The sequence below is a fragment of the Gavia stellata genome, chromosome 11 (genome assembly GCF_030936135.1).
Source record: "Gavia stellata isolate bGavSte3 chromosome 11, bGavSte3.hap2, whole genome shotgun sequence".
Taxonomy (NCBI): domain Eukaryota; kingdom Metazoa; phylum Chordata; class Aves; order Gaviiformes; family Gaviidae; genus Gavia; species Gavia stellata.
Genome location: NC_082604.1, coordinates 1,543,444 through 1,555,583, shown reverse-complemented (window position 1 = coordinate 1,555,583; position 12,140 = coordinate 1,543,444). Strand labels below are relative to the sequence as shown.

The following is a 12,140-nucleotide window of genomic DNA, read 5'->3' as shown; positions in this document are numbered from 1 at the left end:
CTGGGGCCCCGTACATGCTTCCACTCAAGGGCCGAGGCCTGCCAGACCGCTTGCTTCACCATAGGCGTCTGTGACGTGGTAAATCTGCGTGGAAGCTCTGGCCTTGTGTCACGAGCGTTTCGTTACCGCCGCTAAGGCCTCTGCTCCTCAAGTCCCGCGATTAATGAAAGCGGAGGGTCTGAAATATAGGGGGGAAACTCTTGCCAGCGGCGACAGCATTTGAAAAGCCGCGGAAGCCGCTGAGGCGAGCCGCGTTGCCATGGCAACTCCCGCCTCTCCGGGCCGCTGAGGCGACAAGGCAGGGCGGGCCGCGTTGCCACGGCAACTCCCGCCTCTTCGGGCCGTTGAGGCGACAGGGCGGGGCTGGCCGCGTTGCCACGGCAACTCCCCCTCCGCCCCGCCCGCGGCGGCCCGGCGAGACGCCTCCCCGGCGGCGGGCAGAGGAAGGGCGCGGGCGGGCGCCGCGCCTGCGCAGAGCCTGCGGGCCGGCGGCGTGCGTGTTGTTGTGCGGCGGCGGCAAGATGGCGGCGCACGGGGGCTCTGCGGCCTCCTCGGCGCTGAAGGGGTTAATCCAGCAGTTCACCGCCATCACGGGTGAGGCACACGGAAGCCGGGACCCGCCGAGCGCGGCCGAGGCCGCCGCCGCCGCTGCGTGCTTAACGGGCGGCTCCCGTCCGGCCCCCGCCGTCGCGTCAGGGGGCGGCCGCCCCGGCGGGTGGGGGGCGGGAGGCCGGGCGGGAGGAGCGGGCCGCGGCGGGAGGCGCTGCGCGGGATGAGGCGGAGCGGCGCCGGCGGGCAGCCCCGGGCACTCTCCCCCCGTCTCCCGGGAGGCCTTCCCGCTGCCGCCGCGGCCTCCCTCGGGGCCAGAGGCGCTGGCGACGCCCGGGCCTGTCAGCGGGCGCGCTCCGGGGCCCGGCCCGCCGCGACGGGAGGTGCCCGAGGCCCGGGCCGGGCACCCGCGGTGCCTCCGCCCTGTACGTCGTGGGGTCCCCCTCGCTTTTAGCGGCGGCTTGGGGGCGCCGCTCGCTTGTTCCCGGTCGGCCGGGCTTCTCGGTGGTGCCGGAGCCTGTGCTTCCCCTTCGGCGGTCCGTTCCGTTCCGCCCCGGGGACAGCGTCCCGCTCCTGCAAATAGAGCTGAGGGCTGGGAGGGAGGCTGGAGCTGAACCCTGAGTCCGCGTTTAAAAGAAAATAAATCTCTTAAAGCACGGTGGACTCACTGAGAATTTGGTTTGCTAACGAAGATAGCAAGTCGCTTTTGAATTGAAGTTTGCGGCAGGTGATAATTCCTGCTTTAGCTTGTGTACTTTGAGCACTTGACCCACTTTGCGTTTAATCTGCTTCACTCTAGGTCCCCCCTGCTTATGGTGTTACATGTCAAATACAGGAGAAGTATTTAATAAAACATCTTTGGCTTTTTAGTCGATAGAAGTGAAACCGCTTTTAATTCGGTTGCTCAAACCAGCTCAATTTCAGGTTGTGTCCCCATCCTCAGGCTTGGATGCACTCAAATCCTGAACAAGGATGTTGAGCGTGTTTAGTACGCTGTGAACATGCCGGTAGGGTACACTGGGAAATTACTGATCGCTCGGCTATCCTTAAAGAAGCCTTTTAGAATAAACCCTCTCGGATAAAAAGAACCTACAGCAAACACGTTTTCATTATAGTATCTGCCCATGCGTGCCTTGTGTTTTCTTTTCAGTAGTGCCTGAGATAGTTGCTAAAAACCGAACCAGAACAAGTGGAGTCGTGCTAGTTCGCTCTTCCTGACAGCTTTGTGTGCTTGTACAGATGGCTTATGTTAAACATAAGAGCACCCCTCTTATGCTTTCACAAAGGAAAAAAAGAACCTGCTGGGCTTCACCCATCTGCTATTAAAGTAGAGTTTTGAAGTTTTGTTTTCCCATTTTGACAGAATTTAAGGTTACATCTAAAAGCGTGTTGTTACGGAGCTTGTCTTGCCGATACTGGCATGATTTGACAGGTGCTCAGAAGCACGCACCCTCAGTGGTTTGTGTTAGCAGCTTTCAGCTTTGAGTTGTAAGTGTACGAAATCACCTCTGTGGGGAAAAGGCTGAATGAATAATACTATACAGCAGTTTGATTCTAGCATAGGTGATAGTGAGGAATGAGGAGAAACAGCCCTTGATTATATTTGTTTTATCCAGATGGTAGAATTGTGTTTCTTTAGTGCTCTCATCCAGAAAAGTATTGCTAAGAGAATGGAGCTCCTGTGTATCTTTACCAATGAAGCGATGGTATCTCTTTGAAATTTGCTGGGAGGCTTAACAAATGTTTAGTATTTTCTGTTTGCCAGCACAAGCACTGAAAATATTCACATGGTGGCAGTTTCTTAGAAGTGATGAAGAATGTTCAAGCACTTTATGTGTTGGTAACACTTTAAATAGCAGAGAGCTGAATGTAATTTTTCCTCTAGTTCTTCTAAATGAATGACTTCGCGTGACTGTACAGCGAGGTTGTAGGGTGGTGTGTGTATTCCAAACTATACAGGTATTGTTTAATTGCTCAGCTGACGTTGAAATGAGCTCCTGAAAAATGCCAAAGAGCAGTTAATTTGAAGAATGCGAACTTGATGCTCTCATATCATTTTTTGAGATGTCACTAGTTTTTATTTTGCGCTTTCTTAATCTGAATTAAGGTCTTAAAATACAGCTAACTGCCATCCCAGTACGCTTGTCATGGCAGGTTGATTTTTTGGAAAACCAGATCCCTCAGTTAGGTTGGCTCTCTCCATGATTTAATGTAATGATGCAGGTCATTTAGAACTGATTTCTCTCGACAGTTTCTCTGTTCAAACTAGAGCTTCTTGAGTCTTTCCCAGAAAATCTGAGAAATGTCCAGCTGTGTTTTGCCCAAACTGATGTTACCTATGATTCTGATCCTGGGGAAAGTGTTTTCTTCATTTTGGTGACTTGCAGTGAACCTAGTAAGAATTACTACAGATCCAAAAGCTACTCCCAAACTGGTTCAGCCGCATTTTGCCACTCTTGCTCCCTACCAGCCTTCGCATATGAAAATAAACTCTTTGGCAGCCCACCATAGAGAGAGATGCTGTAGTAAGTAGACATGTAAAGGGTTGGGTGCAGGAGGGCTTCCACTGATGAGGGTGCTTCTGTTGATGGTATGGTTTTTGAGGAGAAGTTGGCAGGTAGAGGCTGACCCTCTCAGGAAAGAGTTACGAGTGATGCTAAGAAGTACTATTTCATCCTAAGCAGCAAGAATAAGACTGGATTTAGTTGCGCTTAGGAGAGATTTTAATAAATGTTAGTCATTACACAAATAACTGTGTAGACAAGTACTATTTTCATAGTGGTACTTCAGAGATAAATGGCAAATGATGAACTGTTCTTTCTAATTATTAATGCTTTGAGAGAGAAAGTTGCCAGTCAGCTGTTCCTAGTACTTCTGATCAAAATGCTCTCCAAAGGATGCTTTAATTTTTCTTTGGCATTACAGGTGCCAGTGAAAGCGTGGGAAAGCACATGCTTGAAGCATGCAACAACAATCTGGAGATGGCTGTCACCATGTTTCTGGATGGTGGAGGCATAGCAGAGGAGCCTAGCACCAGTTCTGCAGGGGTGTCTGCTGTTCGACCGCACGCTGAGTATGTACCCGATGAACATCTCTGTGTAAATGAGTGGTCTGTCTTAAGAATTTCATAGTATAAGGCAGAACAAATAAGACGATTGTCACTTCTAACCTGCTGTCAACTCTATGTGCTTCTTTGGAGCAATCAATTTAACAAGATCATCAATATTGTTCTGGGTAAATAAGTTCTTATTACATAAGTTGGTATGTAGACCTACATAAGTTAGTCTCTCTTGCATGTACTTCAGAAGTTTTGTGTAGCTTATACGTACCATTTTTTGCAAAGGGAGCTCAAGACGTTTAAGTGGGGATCCAATAATAAGAGATTCTTCCTTTCAAATTGCTCCAGGAATTTTGCTTTACGTTAATGTGGCAGTTAAAGAGTTCTGCTGTTTTGGTTCTTATAAATGTAATAACCTTAGTCCCATTTGTAAGGGTTTTATTGTGTTGGTTTAAGTGTAACCAGATTTGGCACTGGGAAGGCTAGCTCGTGTATGCTAGTATGCAGAGGAATAAGCAACTACAAAATCTGCATGAGTGTCTTACATGTTGGATGCCGGTAAAAGAAAGAGTTGTTCCACTTGACCATGGCAGAGTCTGTCAGTGCTGTGCGTTAATGTGTCTGCTTGGCATAAATGGAATCTTTTAAGTGGAAACTAATTGGTGTAAGTCACATTCATTGTGTTCTAAATTAAACCTAGCCATGCCTTCATCTTTAAGAAAGTCTTCCACTTCAGGAAAAAGACAACTAACTTTTAAAGAAAATTCTTGCCACTCATACTTCTGAAGCACATGTATAAATTTAAATAACTATTTTAGTATTAACCTTTACAGGTGGTGTCAAGTGCCTTTCTGTTTGAACATTTGACAGGAAATGAAGTTAAAACTCTGTGTCTACAGATGTTAAGAGTTCTTATTTCTGGACAACTTCTGGCACATCAGTGACTTAAGATTCAAGTTTTTATTGGAATACTTTCTTTTTTAGTACTTGACACCCTCCAGGTGCTGGTCAGCTTAGTGTTACTTCTAGGAAGAGAGAACAATAAATATGCAAATGCAAAATGGAGAATAGCTTCACAACAGCAGTCAAAGATGTGGAGGTTAATAGCAAGGTTAGTGCATCTTGCTGCCATTATGAGTTACTTTTTGAAACCTGCATGGCCAAGAGCCACAAACTGCACATTTCACAACTTCGAAGAGTCAGAGGGAAGAGGGCACTTCAGGAGTAGTTCATAGGCAGGATATAGCAACGGATTTCGTTGGGTGAGCCCATGCCCTCCTTTGCATAGATCCATGGGCCAGGTGACCACACTGTGAGTAAATGATGCTGTTTCAGAGCCCTTTTGATTTCCTTTCTTCTTCTAGTCATAATTTCAGATTATCTAGCCACCTCTGCAAGCATAACTAAGGTGTTGATACGTGAGGGAGTCCAGCTGTGGAAACAAAGAATTACTTCAGAAATGGGGGGAAATGGCTGTTTTGACCATCTTGTTTTCCTTCCTCTGGAAAAGAGAGGGCTGTGAGGTTCAAGTGGAAGCAAAAAGTCTTCCGACAGAAGAAAGCTTGGAGGATAGTAATTTTTTTTTCCTCTATGTAGATAATCAGGGGAGGAGAGTGGCAAGCAGATTAATTAGCAGCCTTTGCTAAGTTTTAAGAAACTTTTCCAAGTTTTAAGACATTTATTAGAGAATAAAAATGTTTGAATAGCAGATTGACAAACCCTGGGATCAGGTCACCCAGGGATCTGTGTAAATATTCTATCAAGATCTAGAAAGGTCGTCCATGCCAGATCTTAATGCAGAGTGTGCTAAGTTCTGCTCCAGTGCCATGTGTGGGAATGGATGGTCTCTGGAGGTCCCTTTTGACCTCAAATCTGTCGATGCTGTGCAACGGTACAGCAGCATCCTTAGTTGGTTCAAGTTGCAGGAGCCTTTGGAGCACAATGGGATGTGGTTTATATAATACTTGGAATACTATCATCTCTCTGATTTTTTGGTTTCTTTCTTTTTTTCTTTCTTGATAGGGATGAAGTACGAGCTCCAATTCCTCAAAAACAGGAAATTTTAGTAGAGCCTGAGCCCTTGTTTGGAGGTAGGCTTGTGTTCTTATTTTATTTTTTTTGTTTTCTTTACCTTGAGATGAGCTAAGAGACAAAAGAAAAACAGAACTTGCTGAATATGAAAAAAGCATTGTATGTATTTTTATTCTTGTTTTTTTTCCCTACTGCAACTCTACTGCCATGTAACATGATTGCATACTTGGAAATGCACCAGTGTTATTGAAAACCTTGCACAGTAGAGATGCTACATTCCCAGTGGTGCTAATTTGCTAACTCAGTTCATGAGACTCTGCGAGGCAACAGCCAGATAGCTATGATACGTCTGCGTTCTGGGGGTTCAGAAGCATTTGATACTGCTGTGACAGTGCTCAAGGTGGTGGGATAAAAGCTTGAGCTTTGACGAGTGAAAATGAAGAGGACACATGCATGCTTCTCAGGGAGATGATAGATCAGAAAGGAGGGCTGAGCTGTATGATTGCTCATCATTTTCTCCATTTCTCATTTAGGACTTTAATTTGCTCTTTAAACTGCACCATGCAGCTAGTTTTCTTGTTTGTTTTCTGAAGCTGTTTATCACTTTTGCTTTTGAAACATTTTTTTGCTCTAAGGAAACAGGTGATGGAAATGCTGTTTTCTTTTGGGTGCTTTTCTAAAACACTGTTTAATACTCATGTAATACACAGATGTTCTGAATCTCAAAACCTCAATCTCAAACCTCTGCTGTAGTGGTTCTTTTACAGCAGCACAGGGGTGGAAATTCTGTAGCAGGACTGGATTACCTGATGCATTAGCCTCTTTTGTGTAGTGTCCGTGTCTGTATGGAGATCTAAGGCTCTCTCTTTTTACGCTTAACTTTCTCTAGCCTTGTCAGGCTCTGTCCTTCTTGTGTTGACCAGGCTGTTTCTAGCTGTCTGTATGGCTTCTGCTGTGTCAAGTGAATTGAGTGTCTTCCCCTTTTTATCGAGGAAGGGCGTGCAAGTGCTCATCTTTAAAACGGTCATGTACCCATAGGAAATGCACTTTTCTATAGTTTAGTTCCTGTGCTAGAAAGGAGAAGGAGGCCAACCTTCAGGTTTACCCTGGACCTGGTTTTCTGTTGATCCTGTTTTGTAACATCAGAGAGGTCTTTAGCCAGGATACACAAGCTGAGAGGTGGTTCCATAGGAAGGTGCCCTGCCAAGGGCTCGCTGAAGATGCTGCACCAGCTTGTTCCTCTTGCTTTCTTTGTGGCCCAACAGAGTTGTTGACAAAGGTCTGTAGACTCCTATGGGTTTAAGAATCTAAGAAGTGCAGAACTAAGCTCTGCTGACCCTAATGCTTGGTCCTGTTCTACCCACCTGTCACACGCTATCTCAGACACGCTGTCACTGACTGCCCTCCTGAGGCAATCTGTGGGTCACTGATGGCCTCCTGGCACTGTCTGGTCCACCAGTGCTAATATGCTCACTAATCATAGAATCATTTAGGTTGGAAAAGACCTTTAAGAATATCAAATCCAACCGTAAACCTAACCCTGTTAAGTCCACCACTAAACCATGTCCCTAAGCACCACATCTACACTCTCTTAAATACCTCCAGGGATGGTGACTCAACCACTTCCCTGGGCAGCCTGTTCCAGTGCTTGACAACCCTTTTTGTGAAGGAATTTTCCTAATATCCAGTCTAAACCTCCCCTGGGGTGCAACTTGAGGCCATTCCCTCTTGTCCTATCACTAGTCACTTGGGAGAAGAGACCAACACCCACCTCTCTGCAACCCCCTTTCAGGTAATTGTGGAGAGCGATGAGGTCTCCCCTCAGCCTCCTCTTCTCCAGGCTGAACAACCCCAGTTCCCTCAGCCGCTCCTCATCAGACTTGTGCTCCAGACCCCTCACCAGCTTCGTCGCCCTTCTCTGGACATGCTCCAGCACCTCAATGTCCTTCTTGTAGTGAGGGGCCCAAAACCGAACACAGCATTCGAGGTGCAGCCTCACCAGTGCCGAGTACAGGGGCACGATCCCCTCCCTGCTCCTGATGGCCACACTATTTCTGATACAGGCCAGGATGGTGTTGGCCTTCTTGGCCACCTGGGCACACTGCTGGCTCATATTCAGCCGGCTGTCGATCAAATGCCACTTCTGTTTATAACATGAAGCAGTCTGACAAGCCAGCTGAAGCCAGAGAGATACTTGGTCTTTTCAGCTCTAACCTCAAAATAGGGAATGTGCCAGTTTCTGGGTTTAACAGTGTCATATTGAGGTGGTCGTATGAGCTTGGGTTTTCTTCCAGTTGAAGAGATGATCCTGTCTATTTGTGCTCTGCCAGATACATGGAACCTGTCTTGCGCTACAAAGGGTATCAGAAAACCCTCTATCTGGACTGCTGGGAACATCTTCACCAGCGCTGTCAGGCTGTAGCTAAGTCTGGCAAGGGAAATGCTGCTTTTGCTGATGTGGTCCTTCGGTTGCTATTCTTAGCTGCAGTTTAAATTGCTCTGAAGTTGGCTTTAATGGGTTGTGCTTGTGCCTAAGCATTTAGAGGTGACAGAGATACTACTTACTGGAGTTAGAGAGGCATTATTCACAAGCATGTTCCTCATTCAGGCTTACTTTCTTTTTCTGTGATAGTCTGTACGGGATACAGTGATTCTCTCCTTTGTACGAGAAGAATGCAAGGAACAAGAACTTTGCACAGTTCTTTATGCCCTTGGTGTGGCACAAGGTAAAAGATGAAAGATGCTGCATGCACTGTGGGTGCAAAACCAGAAAGCTCTGGAAAATCAAGTTTTGGAGGTACTTGCTCTGTGACCTGTATGTGTAGGTCATGCTTTTTCAGCAAGAACGCATTTTTCTTATTACAGGTTCCCAGTGGATATGCATTGTATTTATCTTACTCTCATCAATTTGTTTATTATTTATCATGTCTTGTAACAAATAGGCTTTGAAAGTTCTATCTTGAAATTGTTCTGCTTTCAATTGCGTAGATGAATAGTTGGAATAAGCCTTGGCAGGCAATTTTGGTTTGCATCCCAAGTACCGTGGTTGTGCTGTACCGTAGGACTTCAGTGGTACTTTCAGGTACCATACCAGTTATCTGGCTGGGCTGCTGTCTCTGTCACCTCCAGATAATCTATTCTGAAGGTTTCCTTGCAGATAATGATACCAGATGCAGTGGAAGAGCTTGGCTGTTGCCAGTCCAGCCAAGAAGTTGGGACGGGCTCTGGATAAGAGATCAGAAAAGAATAGAAGTGCCTTGTGGAAAAAAACAAATGTGGTTCCTAATAAAGAAAATATTCTCCCATAGGGTTTAATCTTTTGAAGTTTTTCATCTACTTAAAGGCCTTTTGTAAAAATCTTGACTGGAATCGTGACATGTTGATGCTATGACGGCACTTCTACTGCATACTGATGGGCCTTGGTGAGCCCATCAGAAAAGGCTAACTTTAAACTTTTGTGTGTTGTTGACACATGTTTTGTTTCTGGGGTAAGGTTTGCTGGAGGGAGGATGTGTTAGGCAATCGCGTCTTCCGAACTACCTATTTCCATCTTCCCATCATCCTCCAGGCCTTCCTAATTACCTTACTCTCACATCATTCATGCTTTGGGTTCCTGTTCTGTGTTCCTTCACATGTGATGGAAAGTACTAGTACGTAATTCTTTTGATAGTATACTTCTGAAATAATTCTTGATTTTTTTTTTTTTAAGCTCCTAAAAGACGTAGACCTGCGCGCTCAATATTTGATGGCTTTCGGGATTTTCAAACAGAAACCAGTAAGTGTCTACAGATCAGTAAGCTAGAAGTTCTATTTTTTTTTTAATGCAAGTAAGATTGAAAAATAGTTTCCACTGTAGGCTATGACAGCTTTCAGTCGTTGAATGGTTTCTAAATTGCCTACTGTATAGCCAAAGGTTTTTTTTTTAAATAACATTGTAAAGCTGTTCCTTGTTGTAGTGTCGGTACTGTTTACTGACATGTCTTTTCCACATTTGTGGTACAGTTGAGGTTGTTAGTTTATTTTTCTGGGGTGGCTGAAGGGAAAGTACTGAGTAATGGGCATATGGAAGCAGGTAGTGAGGATGCTGGTCCAAACACTTGCCTGGGTTACATAAGTAAAACCTGCAGACAGTATATACTGTCTGCTTTGGTATGGCAAATATTTTCTTGACAACTATCGAAAAAAAAATACTTTTTCTGCTCCAGAGGGAATTGAAAACGGGGAAGAATCTAACACCCATGTAGAAATTAAGTTCATCCACTGAATTTTTCTTGGCTAGCCAGTGGTCATTCTGGCACTTGAATTAGATCTGAGTAGCCCTGAGGCTTCTTCCTTGGCCGCACACAAGGTTCTCGTGAATTTAATTGCTGTTTACCACTGTCTATCTATTCATACGCAGAATCTCCAAATGACAAAGCATTGGCTGATATTTAAGCCATTAGGTTTCATATAATATGATTCTTTGACAGCAGAACACCAGATATTTCACAGCTGAGTTAGAGCTGTTGTGCCGTTGTTATCCCTGATGTTGCTGGAGTGTTCAAGAGGTCTAATGATCACAGAATCATTAAGGTTGGAAAATCAGAATCATTAAGGTTGGACCTTAAGATCATCAGGTCCAACCATCAACCAACAAACACCACCATGCCCACTAAACCATGTCCCACAGTGCCACGTCCACATGTTCCTTGAACACCTCCAGCGATGGTGACTCCACCACTTCCCTGGGCAGCTTATTCTAGTGTCTCACCACTCTCTCAGGAAAGAAATTTTTCCTAATATCCAGCCTAAACCTTCCCTGGTGCAACTTGAGGCCATTTCCTCTTGTCCTGTCACTCGTCACTTGGGAGAAGAGACCAACACCCACCTCTCTGCAACCCCCTTTCAGGTAATTGTAGAGAGCGAAGAGGTCTCCCCTCAGCCTCCTCTTCTCCAGACTGAACAACCCCAGTTCCCTCAGCCGCTCCTCATCAGACTTGTGCTCCAGACCCCTCACCAGCTTCATTGCCCTTCTCTGGACATGCTCCAGCACCTCAATGTCCTTCTTGGAGTGAGGGGCCCAAAACCGAACACAGCATTCGAGGTGCGGCCTCACCAGCGCCGAGTACAGGGGCACGATCCCCTCCCTGCTCCTGATGGCCACACCATTTCTGATACAGGCCAGGATGGTGTTGGCCTTCTTGGCCACCCGGGCACACTGCTGGCTCATCTTCAGCCGGCTGTCGATCAACACCCCCAGGTCCTTTTCCACTGGGCAGCTTTCCAGCCACTCGTCCCCAAGTCTGTAGCGGTTCATGGGTTTGTTGTGACCCAAGTGCAGGACCCGGCACTTGGCCTTGTTGAACCTCATCCAATTGGCCTGGGCCCATCGATCCAGCCTGTCCAGATCCCTCTGCAGAGCCTTCCTACCCTCCAGCAGATCAACACTCCCGCCCAACTTGGTGTCATCTGCAAACTTGCTGAGGGAGCACTCAATCCCCTCATCCAGATCATCAATAAATATATTAAATAAGACCGGCCCCTAAACTGAGCCTCGGGGGACTCCACTTGTGACCAGCTGCCAACTGGATTTAACTCCATTCACCACAACTCTCTGGGCTCGGCCATCCAGCCAGTTTTTTACCCAGCAAAGAGTGCGCCTGTCTAAGCCACGAGTCGCCAGCTTCTCCAGGAGAATGCTGTGGGAGACAGTGTTGAAGGCTTTACTAAAGTCCAGGTAGACAACGTCGACAGCCTTTCCCTCATCTACTAGGCGGGTCACCTGGTCATAGAAGGAGATCAGGTTGGTCAAGCACGACCTGCCCTTCATGAACCCGTGCTGGCTGGGCCTGATCCCTTGGTTATCCTGCATGTGTCCTGTGAGCGCCCTCAAGATGAACCTCTCCATAATCTTCCCCGGCACCGAGGTCAGGCTGACAGGCCTGTAGTTCCCCGGATCCTCCTTCCGGCCCTTCTTGTAGATGGGTGTCACGTTGGCAAGCCTCCAGCCGTCCAGGACCTCCCCTGTTAACCAGGACTGTTGATAAATGATGGAGAGCGGCTTGGCAAGCTCCTCCGCCAGCTCCCTCAGCACCCTTGGGTGGATGCTGTCAGGCCTCATAGACTTGGGAGGGTCCAGCTGGCGTAGCAGGTTGTTAACTGCTTCCTCCTGGATCACAGGGAGTTTATTTTCCTCTCCATCCTTGTCTTCCAGCTCAGGGAGCTGAATACCCTGAGGATATCTGGTGTGCTGTTAAAGACTGAGGCAAAGAAGGCATGAAGTACCTCAGCCTTTCCTTTGTCCTTCTTGACGATGTTCCCCCCCGCGTCCAGTAAAGGATGGAGATTCTCCTTGGCTCTCTTTTTGTTGTTAATATATTTGTAAAAACATTTTTTGTTATCCCTTACGACCATGGCCAGATTGAGCTCTAGCTGGGCTTTTGCCTTTCTAATTCCCTCTCTGCATGACGTAACGAGATCCTTGTACTCTTCTTCAGTTGCCTGCCCCTTCTTCCTAAGGTGA

The 12,140-nt window shown here is 46.7% G+C and overlaps 1 protein-coding gene across 1 annotated transcript in view; it reads left to right on the top strand.

The window, feature by feature from the left end:
• Nucleotides 1–521: 521 nt before the first annotated feature.
• The window catches only part of UBXN7 (UBX domain protein 7), a 28,122-nt gene continuing 16,503 nt past the window's right edge, over nt 522–12,140 (top strand). The window contains exons 1-4 of the mRNA XM_059822774.1: nt 522–594; nt 3,475–3,622; nt 5,630–5,697; nt 9,348–9,413. Of these exons, the coding sequence (XP_059678757.1) occupies nt 522–594; nt 3,475–3,622; nt 5,630–5,697; nt 9,348–9,413 (355 nt within the window). The remainder of the gene's footprint in view (nt 595–3,474; nt 3,623–5,629; nt 5,698–9,347; nt 9,414–12,140) is intronic.